This window comes from Salvelinus alpinus, chromosome 1 (assembly GCF_045679555.1).
Source record: "Salvelinus alpinus chromosome 1, SLU_Salpinus.1, whole genome shotgun sequence".
Taxonomy (NCBI): Eukaryota; Metazoa; Chordata; class Actinopteri; order Salmoniformes; family Salmonidae; genus Salvelinus; species Salvelinus alpinus.
Window position 1 is genome coordinate 70,032,101 of NC_092086.1, and position 21,501 is coordinate 70,053,601.

At 42.0% G+C, this 21,501-nt stretch overlaps 1 protein-coding gene across 4 annotated transcripts in view; it reads left to right on the plus strand.

The window, feature by feature from the left end:
• The first annotated feature begins 11,044 nt into the window (after positions 1-11,044).
• LOC139584298 (protein Jade-1-like) overlaps positions 11,045-21,501 on the plus strand; it is a 144,717-nt gene continuing 134,260 nt past the window's right edge. Inside the window, exons 1-2 of one of the 4 annotated variants that reach the window (XM_071415980.1) lie at positions 11,045-11,447; positions 11,784-11,833. In XM_071415980.1, coding sequence (XP_071272081.1) covers positions 11,423-11,447; positions 11,784-11,833 — 75 coding nt within the window. In that variant the 5' untranslated portion in view covers positions 11,045-11,422. Of the gene's footprint in view, positions 11,834-21,501 lie in introns of all 4 variants that reach the window. The other 3 variants (XM_071415971.1, XM_071415990.1, XM_071416000.1) reach the window with 3 other exon arrangements.

A 21,501-nucleotide genomic window follows, 5' to 3' on the forward strand; every position in this document is an offset into this window, starting at 1 on the left:
CTTATGTCATGCAATAAAATGCAAATTAATTACTTAAAAATCATACAATGTGATTTTCTGGATTTTCGTTTTAGATTCCGTCTCTCACAGTTGAAGTGTACCTATGATAAAAATTACAGACCTCTACATGCTTTGTAAGTAGGAAAACCTGCAAAATCGGCAGTGTATCAAATACTTGTTCTCCCCACTGTATATATTTTTTACAGGATGGGTCATATTGTGGCAAGTGGTTTATTTAACCTTATATGGAGAAGGGATATGTTATACATTTTTGTGAATTTACTGAAAATGTATACTTATATGCTGTGTAAACAAAATAAAACATTTCAGACTTTGTGATTTTGATTTCAGCTCAATTTTCTTATGTGAAGAGTGCAGCTGTGGCATGTATAATTGTTTTGTCTTTGATAGTATTATGGACTAGGGTAAATAAACCTCATCTGCTGCAACCTCGATGGGCAGTACCAGGCAACTAGGGGAGACTCTCATTTGGGAAAAAGACAGTCCTCTGTGACCCGGAAACCGATAAGTGGTTGAAGAGTGTTAAGTTAGTAGGTAAACGGAGGAGTGTCCTCGCCTCCCCCTGAGAAACCACGAGTATCCTACCTGAGTCCTTCGCGGAAGAATTTTAAGATCTGTCCACCCCTTTGAATGAGCGGTTTTCTCGAAGGAGAAAAGCATGCACACATTTAAAAAAACAATACCCTACTTATCCTTTTATCTATAAAATGTATTGCACAACTATACTGAACAAACATATAAACACAACACGTAACAATTTCAAAGATCTTACTGAGTTAGTTCATATGAGGAAATCAGTCAATGAAATTCATTCTTTAGGCCCTAATCTATGGATTTCACATGACTGGGAATACAGATGTTGATCAGATACCTTAAAAATGGGCCTCAGGATCTCGTCACGGTATTTCTGTGCATTCAAATTGCCATCAATAAAATGCAATTGTGTTTGTCTGTAGCTTACATCTGCACATACCATAACCCCACTGTCACCATGGGGCACTCTGTTCCCAACGTGGACATAAGCAAACCGCTCGTCTACACAACGCCATACATGCTGTCGGCCATCTGCCCGTATCAGTTGAAACCCGGGATTCATCCGTGAAGAGCACACTTCTCCAGCATGCCAGTGGTCATCGAAGGTGAGCATTTGCCCACTGAAGTCGGTTACGACGCCAAACGGCTGTCAGGCCCTGACAAGCATACAGATGAGCTTCCCTGAGATGGTTTCTGACAGTTAGTGCAGAAATATTTTGTGCAAACCCACAGTTTCATCAGCTGTCCGGGTGGCTAGTCTCAGACGATCATGCAGGTGAAGAAGCTGGATGTGGAGGTCCTGGGCTGGCATGTTTACACATGGTCTGCGGTTGTGAGGCTGGTTGGACATACTGCCAAATGATCTAAAACGACATTGGAGGCAGCTTATGGTAGAGAAATTAACATTCAACTCTCAGGTAACAGCTCTGGTGGACATTCCAGCAGTCAGCATGTCAGTTTGCACGCTCCCTCAAAACTTGAGACATCTGTGGCATTGTGTGTGACAAAACTGCACATTTTGGCCTTTTATTGTCCCCAGCACAAGATGCACCTATATAATGATCATGCTGTTTAATCAGCTTCTTGATATGCCACACCTGTTAGGTGGATGAATTATCTTGGCAAAGGAGAAATGTTCACTAACAGGGATGTAAACAAGTTTGAGAGAAATAAGCAGTTTGTGCGTATAGAACATTTCTGGGATTTTTTTATTTCAGCTCATAAAACATGGGACCAACACTTTACATGTTGCGTTTATATTTTAGTAGTAGAGCAGACTGGTCTGGATCATCCCTGGCAGGCAGGGGGCAGTGTTTCCCTTACTGCTCAGTGAGCAAGCACCAGGGCCATATACCAGCATAGACTTCAGAAAGCACATTGGAGCAGAAGATCTGAGGTTCTGAGGAGGCAAGGCATGGAATCAAGGATAGTTCACTCTGGGATAATTAGGGAGAACTGAGGAATGTGTGAAGACCACGTGGAAAGCCCTTTTCTGTACCCCTCCCTTGATTTGAATGTGAGGTACACGGCTCTCAGGAGATTATGTAAAAATCGTAACTCATCATATGGCATATTTCTGGCCTTACAATGTTTATTCTTGCAACATGTTCTCACCCATGGTATTCAGATAATGGCCATTGTCAAGTACATCAGATATTGAAGCAGGCCAATCAACTACAATTATTTTAATGTATAAAATGTTTCAAAAGTTATTGCTTATGTTACGTTTGTTGTAATACCTAATTAAAAAACAATAAGCTTGCATGTTAAGAAAACAACATTTAAAAATCATATGCATCTGGAAAAAGGAAAGTTGGACAGTAAGGTAATCCATCCATAACAGACCAGGTCCTCCAATCATCGTTTCTGAAGGAGAGGGAGAGAGAGAATGGTTATTGTGGTGGTCCTAACAGTGTTACCTTGCCTCTGTGTATGTGATCACTTACCTGAATTTAGTGGATATGAGAAAGTGATATGTTGGAAGGACTAGTCTAAGACAAGACAAAAAGATGAGAAATTATTTTGGTATGAAATAGAATTTACCTGGTTTTTCATTATCTCATCTCTGGTTTTGAAAACAGGGGCATCCTCCACCACAATTCCTTCAGCCATTTCCTTCATTTTCTCCAGGAGGACTGGACTGTATCTGAGAGAGCATGCAGAAACAGAAGTTGCATGCCATACATTAGTTACATGATGGTATGCTAGAAGGCATTTTAGCTAAATAACAACTCAAGTACCGGTAGTCAATGCACGTGAAGTGTATTATTGTTTACTCACCGACAGCCAAGAAACACGTTGTTGGCCCATACCATGGACAATGCTAGCAGCTGGTCAATGTGTGGTTCTTCAAAGTCGTTTATATTTCTAAATAGGAATTCCCTCCTGGCCTTCCAGTGTTTTTCACTCTCTGAGATGCCACGATATGTATCTACAAGCGTGGCCAAATGCCTGTTTTGTTCAATGAATTCCTCGATTTCCATCTCGGCCATTTCGACTAGTAACCCACGCTTCCGTATTACAAAATGCGTCTTGCAGAGAGGAAGGCAGGAAGCTCGTGCGAAAGTCCCAGCAAAGACAGTACAGTATGAAGATCAGCTAAAACTTGTTTTTATTTTTTATTAAACAGTAACATGCAAAACACAAAAACCAGAACAGCCAGAGGGATTACACAGAGAAATAATATAGACATGTAGCGATTTTGTTTTGTATAAGTTTTAATGATTCTAAATAGTTTTCCAAATCAGATTTAAAAAAAAAATGTATAGGCCTTTTTCTTCATAAATGTTGGTTTGTGTATGAGAATGTTTCCTAATAAAATAAATAGATTTATGACATACTGGAGTTCAATTGTGGAATCAGTGTAGTGAACTAATATGTCAAACTTTCAAAATTTCAATGGTGGTATGCATTTTGTTGCCAAGATATATTTTTTACATAATTCCAGAACACCTCACTATGTAAACAATTACACAATAAGTGTTCAATAGATTCATTCACTTGTAACATCAGGTATATATTGGTCAGCATAGCTTGTGTGAAGTGAGCCAAGCATGGCTCCAGTTCACATCAAATGATGAAGCCTAAGAAAATATAGCATTTATAGAATTTATATATATATATATATATATATATATATATAGAATTTCTGTAGAAAGTATACCTTATTAAACAATTATTGAATTTATTATCTAGTAAACCTATGCCATTCACCTAAATATCGCTTGCAATAGGAGATGTCACAAAATATGCATTATTCTGAAGTAAATATTTTATCCCACTAGGTATAGCTTTTATAACAGTTTCATATTCCTTGCTTGAAACCTCAAAGTTGTATTTTTCCATAAATTCTCTCCGTGTAAATAGATTCCCACTAATACTAACTAATTGGCTGACAAGGATAATGTTTTTCGAGAACCAGTTACGGTAAAATAACATCTTGTTTCTATCGAATATCGACCCATTATTCCATATAAAACATTTATGAGGTGAAAAGTTGTGTTTATACAGCAATGCCCAGCACGTCAAAGCCTGCTTGTAGATCGGCTAAAACTACGTCTCCAATAAATCTATATATACTTGTGTTCCCTTATGTACTTTCTGTATTGATTTGTTGTTAATAAAAATATATATTACAAAATGTTTAAAAACTACGTCTCCGATAGAAATCCCCTTCTTCTATGGGTTTTATGGCAGATTACAACCCCAAAACGTGTATTACCGCCACCAACTGGACGGGGTTGAAAAAAACAAGGTACAAATAAAACCCATACGTGATAGGGAAAACTAAATTAATCCACCCAAAATAAAACTATTAAAAAAACACATTGATGAAACCAAAACCTCCCGCTTTTTCCTTCCTTCAAATCTCCATATCTCCCTTCTCAGGCTCTACGACCTGAGAGGGTGGTACGGCTTGTGACAATCCTCCATGCAACTCCACCGAGAAGTCTTTCAGTCCCAGGAACCGTTCCACCACATCCATAATTATATCTATTCCCCACCTTGACAGTGCCATTCATCACCATAGCTATAAAGACCACCTTCTTAACCTTTAACATATCTGGGTCCTGTGTTGAATGGCAACCCCTGCAGCCTTCAGTGAAGGCCTATCCACCACAATTTGACTCTTCAGGAGCACCATTCGAACCCTCATCCCTTTTAACATTCCCAAAGACATGGCTTCATGGTTCCAACCACAATTGCAACATGTCACATTTTCATCACTTTTAAAACACATGCTATGATCTTTTCCACAGGTTGAACATCTCAGCTTCTCCCTTCTGCAAACACTTGAAACATTTCCAAAAGCTTTACAATGATCAACACTGCATTGGTCTTGGAATAAATGCTCTGACTCTTTAGTTTGCACTTGAAAGACTCCATATAAAAAACAAAATAACAGACAGGCTCTTCACTTTTTATTCATTCAACACACGATTCATCCGACGAGCATCAATCACTCCAGGAATATTTTTAATCTCTGCAACATCGACTTCCCACGAAACGCCAGATATTACCCTCTTGAGGGGTGCCATGTTCCGAAGAGACACATCAAACTTCTCAAATCAGGTGAGACTCAGTACAACCTCATACTGACCCTCAGAAGAACAGCAGAAAAGCCCACCTCTCGTGATAATAGATATCCTTGACCACACTTGTAGGCGATGTCATGGCGACGTTGGTTAGCAAAACTCATGCGTAGAACACGTCCTCGGGTCTAACGGTCGTCTCGCACCAAACTGCGCATGTGTAAACTGTCAAATCAAAGGCACTCCTTCGATATAAAGTCGTTTGTTACGAAAATGAAAACGTGTCACTTTGTCACTTACGAGGTTGGAGTAATAACATATTTAAATACTTTTTGGCTCGAAACTAGGTTGTGCCTTTAGATTTCGAGGAAATTAACAACTAAGGAAGAATTTGTCACTTCTCTCATTGACTTCTCAAACCCCAAACCCCGTTAAGTCTGTTTCGCAAGCGTCCCCGGAAGTTTCGCGATGTTGCGCCTCTGGGTTTAGAAACTCTGTGGTACCAGTATTTATTACAGCGCCATCCTGTGACCGAACAGAGAACAATATTTGCAAAATGTCTGCACTACTATTGACTGGTACTGGATTATTTTTTGGAAATCATTAAATTGACTCCCTACTTTGTGTACAAATATACCCTGCTTTATGTGCACCTGCCACCCTGTAGCCTCTGCTAATAAATATGGACCTCTTAAGCACATGATGTAACACCCTTGCCCTGACTTTGCCAAGTTGTTGGTTCAAACACAGCTTCAGCTGTTCCCACTCTATTTCAACAGATTTATCCAATTCAACTCTGCAATGCAATTAAGAAGATACCTGTGGGTTAGGGGAACACATAAGAATTGTGTGACCTATTCTAATTCATAGCATTCCCAGAAAGCATGGATTATTAGGTCATTCTTAGTTTTACACTGAAGACATGACTCTGCCATTGTGCTGTAGAATTTGTGAATTTTGTCTCTTGTATAATAAATTCTATACATTAGCATAGAATAAAGAATACATTGTTCCGGAGTACTTCTACATGAATGTGGATGCTACCATGATTATGGATAATCCTGAATGAGTCGTGAATAATGATGAGTAAATAAGTTACAGATGCTAATGTCACAGCATTTTGTTTGGTGGGGGGGGGGGGGGGGGTATGATATTTATGCCTCTAACTTTCTCACTCATCATTATTCACAATTCATTAATGATTAATGATTATCCATAATCATGGTAGCATCCACATTAATGTAGAAGTGTTCAGAAACATATATTATATTCTTATTTACAGTAACACTGACTCCAAAATGACACAATACATAATTGACCATTCATTTCTATTTGGCACAACATAATCTGAAACACAACCAAAACAAACTGAAATGCAGTTTTAGAAAAAAGGGTTCCAAAAGGGTTCGTCGACTGACCCCATAGAGGAACCCATTTTGGTTCTAGGTAGAACTATTTTGGGTTCCATGTAGAACCCTCTGTGTAAAGGGTTCTACATGGAACTCAAAAGGGTTCTTCAAAGGGTTCTCCTATGGGGACAGCCGAAGAACCCTTTTAGGTTCTAGAAAGCACCTTTTTTTCTAAGAGAGTAGGAATATAAGACAACATACAAAACTTTTGTCTACTTTAATACACTACAAATGAGTTTGTCCAAATACTTATGGCACCTTCAAATGGGGGGGACTAGATACATAAAGTGCTTTAATTTCTAAACAGTAAAACAGATATGTACGAAAATACCCTAAAATAAAAGGCTGAAATTCTGTACTGTCGCCTCATATACAATAATTGATCTAAAATCCAAAATGCTGGAGTATAGAGCAAAATTAAAAGTTAAATAAATATGTAGGGGGGGGGGGTGTACCTGGTATGACAATTTATGCCACCTAAAGCATTTTGTTTGGACTGCGAGTCTGTGACCTATATACAGTATCACTCATACATCACTCCTTTACCCATTTGCCAAAAAACATCAGATACAGTAAGAACCTATGTTCTATTTTGTCACTTGACCTTAGAGAAAGAAAGCCTTTATAAATGAACATTGTGACATATCAAAAATAAATGATGATATCTTCCCAACCCCAAACTCAGGTTACAGGTTTACTACCAGGCTACAAGCCAAAATAAATAAAGGCCTTTTTTTTCAAAGGCAGGGTTGAATGGAAACCATCCAAGAACATACTGACACATCCTTGGCTGCCTCTTCATGTGACCAGGGCCCCCTTACAGACATGGCAGGAACAAGATCAGAGAGAAATACTTTATAATCCCGTCAGTTCTGAGGGAGACCACCCTACCTCACTCTGTCTACATGAACAGGTTGGGACAGCATCCTGACAGGTATGAATGGAACAAGACAGGGGATGAAGGCAAAAGTGTAATAGAACATGTAGGTAGGTCTTCCCCTTCATTTGTTATGAGGAGGGTGTCACTTCACTTGACATCTTGAGAAGTCTCCCCTTCACAGTGTCAAATATTTGATATTAATTGGTCGTTTTTGGTTATTCTCCGTGATCACGCTCTCCGTAGCCGACGGGAACAAGACGTTTAAACAGGTCAACATTCACAAGGCCGCTGGGGCCAGACGGATTACCAGGACGTGTACTCAGAGCATGCGCGGACCAACTGGCAAGTGTCTTCACTGACATTTTCAACCTCTCCCTGACCGAGTCTGTAATACATAAACATGTAAACATGTTTCAAGCAGACCACCATAGTCCTTGTGCCCAAGAAAGTGAAGGTAACCTGCCTAAATGTCTACCACCCCGTAGCACTCACGTCGGTAGCCATGAAGTGCTTTGAAAGGCTGGTCATGGCTCATATCAACACCATCATCCTGGAAACCCTAGACCCACTCCAATTCGCATTCCACCCCAACAGATCCACAGATGACGCAATCTCAATAACACTCCACACTGCCCTTTCCCACCTGGACAAAAGGAACCTATGTGAGAATGCTGTTCATTGACTACAGCTCAGCGTTCAACACCATAGTGCCCAGAAAGCTCATCTCGAAGCTATGGACCCTGGGACTAAACAACTCCCTCTTCAACTGGATCCTGGACTTCCTGACGGGCCACCCTCAGGTGGTAAGGGTAGGCAACAACACATCTGCTACGTTGATCCTCAACACGGGGGCCCCTCAGGGGTGCGTGCTTAGTCCCCTCCTGTACTCACTGTTCACCCACGACTGCGTGGCCAAGCACGACTCCAACACCATGATCACTGACAACGATGAGACAACCTATAGGGAGGTCAGAGACCTGGCAGTGTGGTGCCATGACAACAACCTCTCCCTCAATGTGAGCAAGACAAAGGAGATGATCGTGGACTACAGGAAAAGGAGGGCCGAACACGCCCCCATTCACATCAACGGGGCCGTAGTGGAGCGGGTCGAGAGTTTCAAATCCCTTGGTGTCCACATCACCAACAAACTATCGTGGTCCAAACACATCAAGAAAGTCATGAAGAGGGCATGACAATGCCTTTTCCCCCTCAGGAGACTTGGTATTGGATTTGGTATGGGTCCCCAAATCCTCAAAAAGTTCTACAGCTGCACCATCGAGAGCATCCTGACCGGTTCCATCACCACCTGGTATGGCAACTGCTCGGCATCCGACCGTAAGGCGCTCCTCTGCCACTTCTGCTTGTAGGTGTGTGTGCACTCATTAGAAGGGGGAATCCCAGTGGTTAAAATACAATGAGGTGCACACATTCCTATCTCAATCTCCATAAAAAATATCTGCAATCTTGATTGTTAAATATGGGCAGCTTACAACCCATATAAGTCCCCATTTGATCCCCATTCTGTTTATAGCCACATAGCGCACCTCTTCACTCAGCATAAAATACACAATGATGCTGAAATAATACACTGTTCCAAGAGGCTTGGCAACACATATTTTTGATGAGTCATCTAATGTATGCTTAGTCAAGAGAAAACTGTAATTGGGAGACATGGAGACAACAGGTAGCCTTTTCAGCAGCATGCTGGGAATGAGCCAAGGAAGAAGTATTACCCCCACTCCAATATCACATGGGCCCTGGTCAAAAGTAGTGCAGCATATAGGGAATAGGGAGCCATTTGGGACGCAGGCTGAGAAGGTCAATGCCTCGCAAATGGGACAAGTATGAGAGAAGTACAGGAAAACAAATGATGACTCGAATTGAATAGAGATGGAGATAGTAGATCTCAATCATCGGCTTCTGACTCAGGAGACAATGATTACATCTTCATACCTCGGTTTAAAACATTGCACCCTTTTAAATCACTGTTTTTTTTAAGGCTGTGCCATATCATTATACAATTCTGCTGTGCTGATGATCTCTATAGGGATTTAAAGTATGAAAGGGCTGTAATGCAAAAAATCTACGGATGGCCTAGATAATTCTAGGAGTCTAGACCATAATGAAACAAATTTGAGGATCTGTCTTTCTTTCTGCAGGCGTTTCAGTCTGTCAGTCTCCCAGGTTTGTCAGGCTGCCCTAAAATAACCTCTGAACTATCAGAATCAGCACCAATTCTACAGTCCCGACAAGCAGTTTGTTGTAATATTATCCATCATGAGATACAGTGGCATTGATGTAGGTAGCTGACATTTGGATGCCCTGGCCTGGCCTGATCAAAAGCCTATTGGATGCCACAATCAAACCGAAAGGACATACTGTACCTTGAATGAAAGAGAACCACAACTTACACTAACCACAGGCCCTTCTAATGAGAGGAGGGTTGCATCCCATTTGGCACCATATCCCCTTTAAAGTGTATATAGGGAATAGTCTGCCATTTGGGACAGACATGATATATGTTGCAGCATGGCTGAATTTTCTGCTAAATAAACGATGAGTCCAGCAGACAGTAAATTAACAGTCAGTACAATCAAATACCCATGGAGTGGCATTGTATGTTTTCTCAAGGGACTTAACCCACCTGTGGTGCGGGCAGGCTGCTACAGCACATTTGAATCTGTGCCAGAAAAAGCTAGTGTGTCTTTCATTTCACTTGGGGGGGGGGGGGGGGGGGGGGGGTAATTGGTACACTAATACAGGACTATTAAATGCCCAGTGCACTACTTATGTGAAAAAATATATTTATTTCAAAAATACCTGTTCCCTCACCCGCGGTTGTGTGAGATGGGTAAAGAAAGGCCTGCACCGCTTGTATTTTCTTGTTTATTATTATTATTATTTATTTTTTAGAAATGCGTGCCAAGGGTGCAAATATATGATGTCAGAAACACTGCAACAATCATTGATATAGAAAAAAAATACTGCCATGCATCATTGGCTGGGTGGCCACGCGCAATAACATGAAGGTGCGTGCGATTACTACCAGATACACAGTAACCCTCACCGGAGACTAGCTGTAAAATATACTAAGGTTAAGACAATCCAATAATTCCATGCAGAGCGTTTGATGTCGAACTTTCTGTAATGGTATTCACTTCCATTCAATTTCGCTCCGGCCCAGGTCCAATGAATTTGTTTATTTTCGAACGCTTCTGCATGGGAATTGTACAATTTCCCATTTTTAGCTTCAACCTAGATTGGTGGAGATCCGACAAAATACAGATCACTCCTAATAGAAAGTAGTAAATGCTGTGGAATTGATATCACTTGTCTGTGTGAACTAACAGCATGGCTTGGAGTGTTGAAAGTAAGCCTAACGTTATTTCCATGTTTCTTCAATGTCTTTCTTATTATTAAAGGAAATATGAATAGCCAAGTTTTTTCTCGGTAAATGGCCAATTATTGAGCAGATATTACCCGACTAAACAAACCGCTTACACTAAACGGTGGCTTTCACTTTCAAACGAGTGATAGGTGAAGAATATAATTCCATTTGATTTCTATTTCAGGTTTTAGCCCATTTTGCGAAATTAACCCATCGTAAAGATATTTGAATCGGCTTTCAGTAACGGCAAATTTAAAGTACGTCATTAATATGGCGCCAAAAGAGTTTAAAGTATGAGCTTATTTTGTTGTGAGGTTGCAGAACCCTCGCACAAGAGGGAGAACATGAGCGGGCAAGAGGGGAAGCGAATGGGCAGGCGATGTTTTTTCGGCAGAACGTCTCGAAACTAGCTTGCAACATTTCATTCCCTGAAAATGAAGCATATTCTTTTCCTACTGGATCTGAAAACACACTCACGTGACAAATCGGGATCTGGGGGATATCACATTGGACTATTTTCAAATGCGACATGGCTTTGAAAATTATATTTGTTAGCTTACCGTGCTGTACCCGGCATAGCTTTAGCTTACATTAGAACTGACTTGCTGGCTGCAGCTCGAGGCTATCTTGCAAGCCGTTAGACAATTTGGATTTACGGATGATACTCCTAAAGTCTGCTAAAGGTAGCTCACAGTTAGCTACATTAACTGTATTTAGCTGAGAACTGCGAAGGCGGCCATCGCAGTTTTGTTGAATAATGTTATGCTGCCGGATAGACTTTATAATGGATTAAATTTGTAAATTGCTACTTTTTATTTTGACTCTCTTGGGAGAGCATCTGATCGACGTGCTGTCACCACAGCCTCGCAGGCACGTCCTGTCACCAACGTGGATAGTCGGTGGGCTAACGTTAACTAGCTAACTAGCTAGGGTAGTTGCACTGGAATTTGACCACCGTGAAATTCACTGTCACTACATGTGGTTAACTTCAAATGATTTTGTGATTTCTCATCGTCCAGAGTCGAGGACGTTTTCGCCATCGGAAGCTGACTGCAATCAAGGTAAAAAGGTAGGTTAGATTTTGGTTTCTTCCCCCAAGAAGTACAGTAGTAGCATGTAACGTTAGCACAGGGGGAAAAGCACACTTCCAGAGCTGGTAGTGAAATGTGTAACGTTAGTGCATGTGGGTCAGATGGTTGTGATAGCCAGACAAATAGTTAACACGAGAAGATCATTCAACTGCAACTTCTTATTTTCTAAAATATGAAAATGTCAGGTCCCAGTTCACAAGCAATGTTAGCAACGCCAACTACGCAGCGAGTATTATTTACAGGCGGGCGGTCATAGCTATGTTCACCTCTGTTATGAAATAATTTTGGTAGCGGGATTTTCCTGAGGTGCTCTTGCATAACATGCCTCAGTGAAACAAATGGCTAATTAATTATTTTGTTGAATTCGAAGAAATTATTGAGAACTTATGCAAGAGTCGTGCAAGTGTGTATGTGTGTCGCGAGGAGGGACCGCGTCTCGCCAACATATGGCGCTGAAAATGCACATGCTGGGCTAATGACGAGTGATCGGATATTATCTGCCCGTTGAAAATATCAAATGAGCAGAATTTTGGTAATAACGATTGCGCTATAAAACTGGATTTGTCTAAAGTTACTGTTGCCATCCAGTGTCGCTCGCTTGTGGGTTTGACATCGCACGTGAATGCCAATTGCGTTCCCAAGAAGTGGAGTGTGTATTTCGGAAGGCTAAGCACGCACCTATCTAAGAATTAGAACAAGCTTGTTAACTCTCCTCTCCCCTCCCTGGCTCTCACTGTGCAGTTCTAACTGTAGGGGGAGTGGCTATTGTTTACCTTCAGAAACTCTGTGCTCATAGATCAGGGGGTGGGCCTGGTGTTGGTGCTGCGCATGGCGAGTAGAGGGACAGAGCAGCATCTTGATGTTCCCATTTTAAGAAACGAGAACTTGATGTTCATAATCAGATATATTTGGGATCAAGATATTTCCAGTGTTTTGAATTACACATTGAGACTCGTAAGTGCCACGCGCTGATATCTTTGACAGTTTTGGGGGGCTCACATTTATATTTTCAGTTCTTATTGGGAGAGGGGTTTTGGTTTATTATGGGGGGTGCCAATGTATGTGAAGTTTACTTTACAGCACATAACCTCGAGTACATTCAAATGTTATTTTTATGTATTATGGCCCTCTTTAATAACAAACAAAGAAGTAAACATTTCTTACAATCCATTACCTCCAGTGATTTAGAATAGTAGACTGTGCAATCCATCCTGCTCGTCTTATTGCACAAATGTAATTGAACTGGTCCCTTCCTTGAATCAATTAAGTCTGATTCATGTAGGGACCCAGTTGTGACAGCTCTACCCCCCCCCCCCCCCCTCCCCCATGAAACAGGAGATGAGTCATGGTGTGGGGGCATAAGAGGCTCTCTCTCTCAATTGAATTTCAATTCAAATGGCTTTATTGGCATGGGGAAACATGTTTACATTGCCAAAGCAATTGAAATAGATAATAAACAAAAACAAAATTGAAATGAACAGTAAACATTACACTCACAAGTTTCAAAGTAATAGACATTTCAAATATTATATTATGGCTATGTACAGTGTTGTAACAATGTGCAAATAGTTGAAGTACTAAAGGGGAAATAAATAAACTGATAAATATAGGTTGTATTTACAATGGTGTTTGTGCTTCACTGGTTGCTCATTTCTTGTGGCAACATGTCACACATCTTGCTGCTGTGATGGCACACTTTGGTAATAGATATGAGTTTATCAAAATTTGATTTGTGTTTCGAATTCTTTGTGGGTCTATGTAATCTGAGGGAAATACACTACATGACCAAAAGTATGTGGACACCTGCTTGTCGAACATCTAATTTTAAATCATGGGTATTTAATATGGAGTTGTTCCCCCCCATTTCCGCTATAACAGCCTCCACTCTTCTGGGAAATCTTTCCACTAGATATTGGAAAATTGCTTCCATTCAGCCACGAGCATTCGTTAGGTCGCACTAATGTTGGGCGATTAGGCCTGGCTCGCAGTCAGCGTTCTAATTCATCCAAAAGGTGTTCGATGGGGTTGAGGTCAGGGCTCTGTGCAGGCCAGTCAAGTTCTTCCACATCGATCTTGAAAAACCATTTCTGTATGGACTCGCTTTGTGCACAGGGGCATTGTCATGCTGAAACAGGAAAGGGTCTTCCCCAAACTGTTTCCACAAAGTTGGAAGCACAGAATCGTCTAGAATGCCATTGTATGCTGTAGTGCTACGCCTTGATCACACCGACAGTCATTGCGCAAAATAGTACGCAGCATCATCTGGATATGTAGCCGGTAGCCTAGTGGTTAGAGCGTTGGCCCAGTAACCGAAAGGTTGCTAGATCAAATCCCCCAGCTGACAAGGTCAAAATCTGTCGTTCTGCCCCTGAACAAGGCAGTTAACCCACTGTTCCTAGGCCGTCAATTGTAAATAAGAAGTTCTTAACTGACTTGCCAAGTTAAATGAATAAAAATGTGTGCAACAAAAGTTCAACATTCACTTTCTGCTCTGATTTCTGTCAAACCGTCTACACATACGTTCGATAAATCCAACGTATGCACCACACAGAACGCACTGCAACTGCCTCTGCAACGCAATGCTGCAAAGCAAACGCAGATTTCCATTGGAAATTAATGTACTTCTGGTGTACCAAAATGCAGTGATGCGGTCGGTGTGATCGAGGTGTTACGATTTCCCTTCACTGGAACTTAGGGGACTAGCCCGAACCATGAAAAACAGCCCTAGACCATATTCCTTCTCCACCAGACTTTACAGTTGGCATTATGCATTGGGGCAGGTAGCATTCTCCTGGCAGCCGCCAAACCCAGATTCATCCATCGGACTGCCAGATGGTGAAGCGTGATTCATCACTCCAGAGAACGCGTTTCCACTGCTCCAGAGTCCAATGGTGGCGAGTTTTACACCACTCCAGCCTACGCTTGGCTTTGCGCATGGTGATCTTAGGTTTGTGTGCGACTGCTTGGTCATGGAAACCCATTTCATTAAGCTCCCAGCGAACTGTTTTTGTGCTGATGTTGCTTCCAGTGGCAGTTTGGAACTTGGTAGTGAGTTTTGCCACCGAGGACAGATTATTTTTTTATGCGCTTCAGCACTCGGCGGTCTAGTTCTGTGCACTTGTGTGGCCTACCACTTTGCGGCTGAGCCGTTGCTGCTCCTAGACGTTTCCACTTCGCAATAACAGCACTTACAGTTGACCGGGGCAGCTCTAGCGGGGAAGAAATTTGACGAACTGACTTGTTAGAGAAGTGGCATCCTATGACTGTGCCACGCTGAAAGTCATTGAGCTCTTCAGTATGGCCATTCTACTGCCAATGTTTGTCTATGGAGTTTGCACGGCTGTGTGCTCGATTTTTATACACTTGTCAGCAACAGGTGTGGCTGAAATAGCCAAATCCACTAATTTATAAGGGGTGTCCACATACTTTTGTGTGTGTGTATATTGTGTACGCGTCTAATATGGTCATACATTTGGCAGGACGTTAGGAAGTGCATCTCTCTCTCCTCTCTCGGTTAGATACTCTTACCTAGAAAAACACAGTTGATTACATGGAGAGGGGGGGTGGGGGTCGCTCGGGGGGAGTGTGTACATGTGTGTTGGTAATCTATGTTACAGGTAGGTGCGTGTGTGGGCGGGCTCCTAATCTGCGTATGTGTGTGTGTGTGTGTTAGTAGCATTCTCTGACTGGTTGAAAAAAGGGGGCAAGGACCTCCCATGATCTGCAGTATGGTATTAGCAGCTACTCCACGGGGGGTTCATGAATGGAGTCACTGACTGCTGCTCATGTCATTTTAACATCTCCAACTGTACACACATACTCGCCCCAGTAACCTCCCCAAGCAGTGTGTGTGTGTTGCTGCTAGGTGTCAAGGGAGGGAGATGACATCCACACAGGGGGAAAGGAATAGGAAGGGTAAGAGTTCAGGTGGGCATTCGCGCTTCAGCAAAGAAAGAGGAAGAGGAAGTGATTTATTTATGCTCCCTTTTTTTATTTATAACCTTTATTTAACTAGGCAAGTCAGTTAACTTCTCTAGTGTAGGTGAGATGCTAACGTCCCACCAGGCCAACATCCGGTGAAACTGCAGAGAGCTAACATTTTAAATACACCATTCGTTGTATTAAACATTCTTGTAAATACATGTATCTTACATCATTTAAAAGATGAACGTCTTATTAATCCAGCCGCTGTGTCAGATTTCAAAAAGGTTTACTGCAAAAGCAAACGTGATTTTCTGAGAACGGCGCCCCACACACACAAGTATTACTAGCATTTTCCAACCAAGCATTAGCGTCACGAAAGTCAGAAATAACAGTAAAATAAATCGCTTACCATTGAAGATCTTCCTCTGGTGGCAATGCCAAGTGTCCTAACTACACAGTGAATGTTCGTTTTGTTTGATAAAATCCATTTTTATAGCCTAACACGAAACATTTGTAAACCGGTTGCGTCGTGATTTCCGTCTCATTCAACTTTGGACAAAGCGTTCGTGGTAATTACACACACTAAACACACGTTTATCCAGTCATGGTTGGTTTCATTGAAATCCTCTGGTTGTAACTAACACAACCATACATGATGGCTCTTTTCCCGGGGCGTATTAACCGAAACAAACCGATTTGAAGACACCAATCAATGACCTCATTACGCACCAATGGTAGGACCGGTCTATCGTTGATTGACTGTATTTTGGCCCAATGACCACTGATCATCTTGAAACCTAGCTTGGAAGATAGCCAATGAGCTGAGGTAAACGGCAATATGTAATGGTTATACGTTTGAAGACCAGCCTTTGTCGTAAACTCTGGCGTAAAAGAGGTTCATTCACCATTGCAAATCCTACTTGACGGAGCCACGAGTGTTACGCATAGCAGTACATATTCAATAGCATTTTCAACAAGTTTATATATTTAAATTATGGCGAATAAATCAGGAAAAGCTAAAACAAAGTTTAGGTATACAGATTTAACCCAAATTATAGAGGAAATTGATAGAGACAGCCCCCCATCTCACAGCTAGCCTTCAGGGAGCTGCTCATCCAGGAGCTTGCTAGCTACAGCAAGTCCACTGCAGCACCTTCTGCTCCAACCAGTGGTGTTCACCTGCCCAGATTCATCTCTGCAGGCATGAATGTGCCTCAGGGCAAAAAGGGCACAGTAGGGAGACGTCGTTGTGCCCTTTGTCACAGGAAATGCCCCATCACCTGCACCACCTGTTCAGTAAGCCTCTGCTTTACAGCAGAAAGAGACTGCTATGGGCCATGGCACCAGCAGCACAATATTGTGTAGATGACTGAGGGTCTTCACAATATTGTAAATAGAAAATGTGTAAATAGTTACCATGTTATTTGTTTGTTTATTATTATTAATTTTTTTAATGATTTTTTTAATGTGTATATATATATATATATATACAGTGGGGCAAAAAAGTATTTAGTCAGCCACCACTTGTGCATGTTCTCCCACTTAAAAAGATGAGAGAGGCCTGTAATTTTCATCATAGGTACACTTCAACTATGACAGACAAAATTAGAAAAACAAATCCAGAAAATCACATTGTAGGATTTTTAATGAATTTATTTGCAAATTATGGTGGAAAATAAGTATTTGGTCACCTACAAACAAGCAAGATTTCTGGCTCTCGCAGACCTGTAACTTCTTCTTTAAGAGGCTCCTCTGTCCTCCACTCCTTACCTGTATTAATGGCACCTGTTTGAACTTGTTATCAGTATAAAAGACACCTGTCCACAACCTCAAACTGTCACACTCCAAACTCCACTATGGCCAAGACCAAAGAGCTGTCAAAGGACACCAGAAACAAAATTGTAGACCTGCACCAGGCTGGGAAGACTGAATCTGCAATAGGTAAGCAGCTTGGTTTGAAGAAATCAACTGTGGGAGCAATTATTAGGAAATGGAAGACATACAAGACCACTGATAATCTCCCTCGATCTGGGGCTCCACGCAAGATCTCACCCCGTGGGGTCAAAATGATCACAAGAACTGTGAGCAAAAATCCCAGAACCACACGGGGGAACCTAGTGAATGACCTGCAGAGAGCTGGGACCAAAGTAACAAAGCCTACCATCAGTAACACATTACGTCGCCAGGGACTCAAATCCTGCAGTGCCAGACGTGTCCCCCTGCTTAAGCCAGTACATGTCCAGGCCCGTCTGAAGTTTGCTAGAGAGCATTTGGATGATCCAGAAGAAGATTGGGAGAATGTCATATGGTCAGATGAAACCAAAATATAACTTTTTGGTAAAAACTCAACTCGTCGTGTTTGGAGGACAAAGAATGCTGAGTTGCATCCAAAGAACACCATACCTACTGTGAAGCATGGGGGTGGAAACATCATGCTTTGGGGCTGTTTTTCTGCAAAGGGACCAGGACGACTGATCCGTGTAAAGGAAAGAATGAATGGGGCTATGTATCGTGAGACTTTGAGTGAAAACCTCCTTCCATCAGCAAGGGCATTGAAGATGAAACGTGGCTGGGTCTTTCAGCATGACAATGATCCCAAACACACCGCCCGGGCAACGAAGGAGTGGCTTCGTAAGAAGCATTTCAAGGTCCTGGAGTGGCCTAGCCAGTCTCCAGATCTCAACCCCATAGAAAATCTTTGGAGGGAGTTGAAAGTCCGTGTTGCCCAGTAACAGCCCAAAAACATCACTGCTCTAGAGGAGATCTGCATGGAGGAATGGGCCAAAATACCAGCAACAGTATGTGAAAACCTTGTGAAGACTTACAGAAAACGTTTGACCTCTGTCATTGCCAACAAAGGGTATATAACAAAGTATTGAGATAAACTTTTGTTATTGACCAAATACTTATTTTCCACCATAATTTGCAAATAAATTAATTAAAAATCCTACAATGTGATTTTCTGGATTTTCTTTTCTCATTTTGTCTGTCATAGTTGAAGTGTACCTATGATGAAAATTACAGGCCTCTCTCATCTTTTTAAGTGGGAGAACTTGCACAATTGGTGGCTGACTAAATACTTTTTTGCCCCACTGTATATATATATTTATTTTTTTGGGGTGTGTTCGAATAGCATATATGTATTTTGTATATAGTTATTTCCTTCAAAATGTATCACTGTACCAATTCGGCCACTTGGGTACATTTGTGTGGGACACCTGGGTGACTTCATGCTCAATGTCATGTAGCTCGCTCATTTTTGAAGTTATCTGTCTAAAACTTTGCTCAGCTATTGTTGCCATCTTATGTTCTTCATTCAAATCATCCACAGCATCCTATCTGTATGTTTGGCTGTTCTTGGTCATTTGAAAGATGATGCAGCAACAATAAAAAACTGAAAACGTATGTTTATTTCCTTGTATTTTCTTCTACCAGATCTATTGTGTTATATTCTCCTACATTCAATTCACATTTCCACAAAATTCAGAGTGTTTCCTTTCAAATGATACCAAGAATATGCATATCCTTGCTTCTGGGCCTGAGCTACAGGCAGTTCGATTAGGGTATGTCTTTAGGTGGAAATTGAGAAGGGGGGGGTACCCCAAGAACAAATTCTTATTTTCAATGTAGGCCTAGGAACAGTGGGTTAACTGCCTTGTTCAGGGGCAGAACGACTGATTTTTACCTTGTCAGCTCGGGGATTCGATCTTGCAACCTTTCGGTTACCTGTCCAACGCTAATCCATTGTATCCGATGCGAACAGGTGACTGACGTTTCCACGACAAACTGACATCAGCGTGACGTCAACGTCAGTCAGCTGTTAACCTTTTTTTTTTGTGGGGTGCTCCAACTCCTTTTTACCTCGAATTGGTCCCTATTTTGTATGTTTTTTTTCTCTCTTGGTAAGGCATTCTCATGAATAGGAATGGTTGTTGGCTTGAGCTCATTTCATCGTCCCTGGCTGTTTATCTCCTTACATGTGTAGCGGTGTGTGTGTTGTAGCCTGTGCGTGTGTGACCATGTACTTGCATGTTTGTGCTTGTTTGTGTGTAAGCGTGTGCATGCATCATGTTTATGTAAGAATGTTTGTGTGTGTGTGTGTGTGTGCTTTCATGTCTCTCTGTGTGTGTGTGTGTGTGTTCTCTGCTGCGGATGGCCCTGCTGTGGCCTGGAATGGATGCTCATTAACTGAGCCTGTCAAGGTTTCAGTGGGAGCCTGCTGTTCAGTGGGCAGAGGGCGGATGAAATCTCTGGAAACGCCAGGAGATGAATGTCTTTCACCCGGCCCGGTGACTCACGAATTGTTATTGAAATATAATTGTGGAGCAGAGTATGATGCAGGAGGAATGGAAAATGTAGTTTATTTTTTTGTATTTTCTCCCCTCGGCTGTGAGGCAGGATTGGAACACAAAACACACAGGCTAAACAAACATACATGCAACACATTTCAAAAGGCTTTTTTGGAATAACAGCTTTTCATGCTTTCTTTGACACTGTCCTTCTGAATAAGGGAAATAATAAAGCCTAGCTCCTGTGGCAGTCAGTGGTACTGAACAAATGATACTTGTCAAACTACTGTTTCTGTCCCAAATGGTACCCTATTCCCTACATAGTGCACTACTTTTGACCAGAGCCCTATGGGCCCTTTATAAAATAAAATGAAGTAGTGTGATATAAATTGATGCCATTGGGAACGCAAGTCCCCAGCCTGTTCAAGAAGGTAATCGGAGGCTTTGCTGATGGTGATACAGTAGGTGGTTGTCACGTGGCTGTCTTTTCCCCCTGCCCTTTTCACCTTGCATCAAAGCCAGGTAGATTACCCAGCATCTCTAGTTTCCCGGCACATGAAAAGGCTTGAAAAACGGTCCATTTTTATGCCTGCCGGCAGTGCCTGATTACACCAGTCAGTAGCCTCTGTAAAGCAAGTCGTCTTTAAAAAGCACCAAGCTTTGGGTTGGTATCTGTATTTACTGCTGTCCGCTAATAATAAACACAACACCAACCCTTTACAAGGATATACATCCAAAAAGCAGCGTTCATTCTCTGATGGCAACAAATGGTCAAGGCCACAATTTAGGAATGAAAGGAAACGATAAACAACAATCGGTCCCCTAGGTTTTAACTCTTTATTCACCTCAAGGTAACACAAGTGTCCAGCCAGGAAACTTAAATGGTTGGACATGCAGACATATGCTTGCTTGGGCCCCTGTTGTAAATGAGGGGTAGGGGGGGTAAACAGGGTGGTGGTGGGAGGAGGAAGATAAACAGGGCGGTAGCTGGGCCCGTGTTAGTGTGAGTGAAGGGCAATGTGCACTCCTCCATCCCTCACTGGGGCTAATGAACTCCTGATGGCAGGGGAGGTGAGAGCAGGGGGATTAATCTCCTCTTTCCCTCCTGCAACAGCCCTCCTCTCCCTCTTCCCTGGTTTTGGCACTCAGGTCCCTTTCATTGTTTGTCAGCACTTTCAGGAGAGAGAGAGAGGGAGACTGTAGAAAATGATTTGGTCCTGGCCTTCTCTCCCCCCCCGCTTCCACCTCTTTTTACTTATTATTATTTTATTTTTTCCCCATAATGCAGCAGCATCAATAAATATTGTCTTAATACCTGTGGCTGGACCGGAGCCGTGAAGGTGATGTTAAAGGAAATCCATGATATTTTTGTTGTTCATATGTTGGGCTGGTCCCCTGGGGTCGCTGCTGAGGTCATTCAGTGAGGCTAGGGT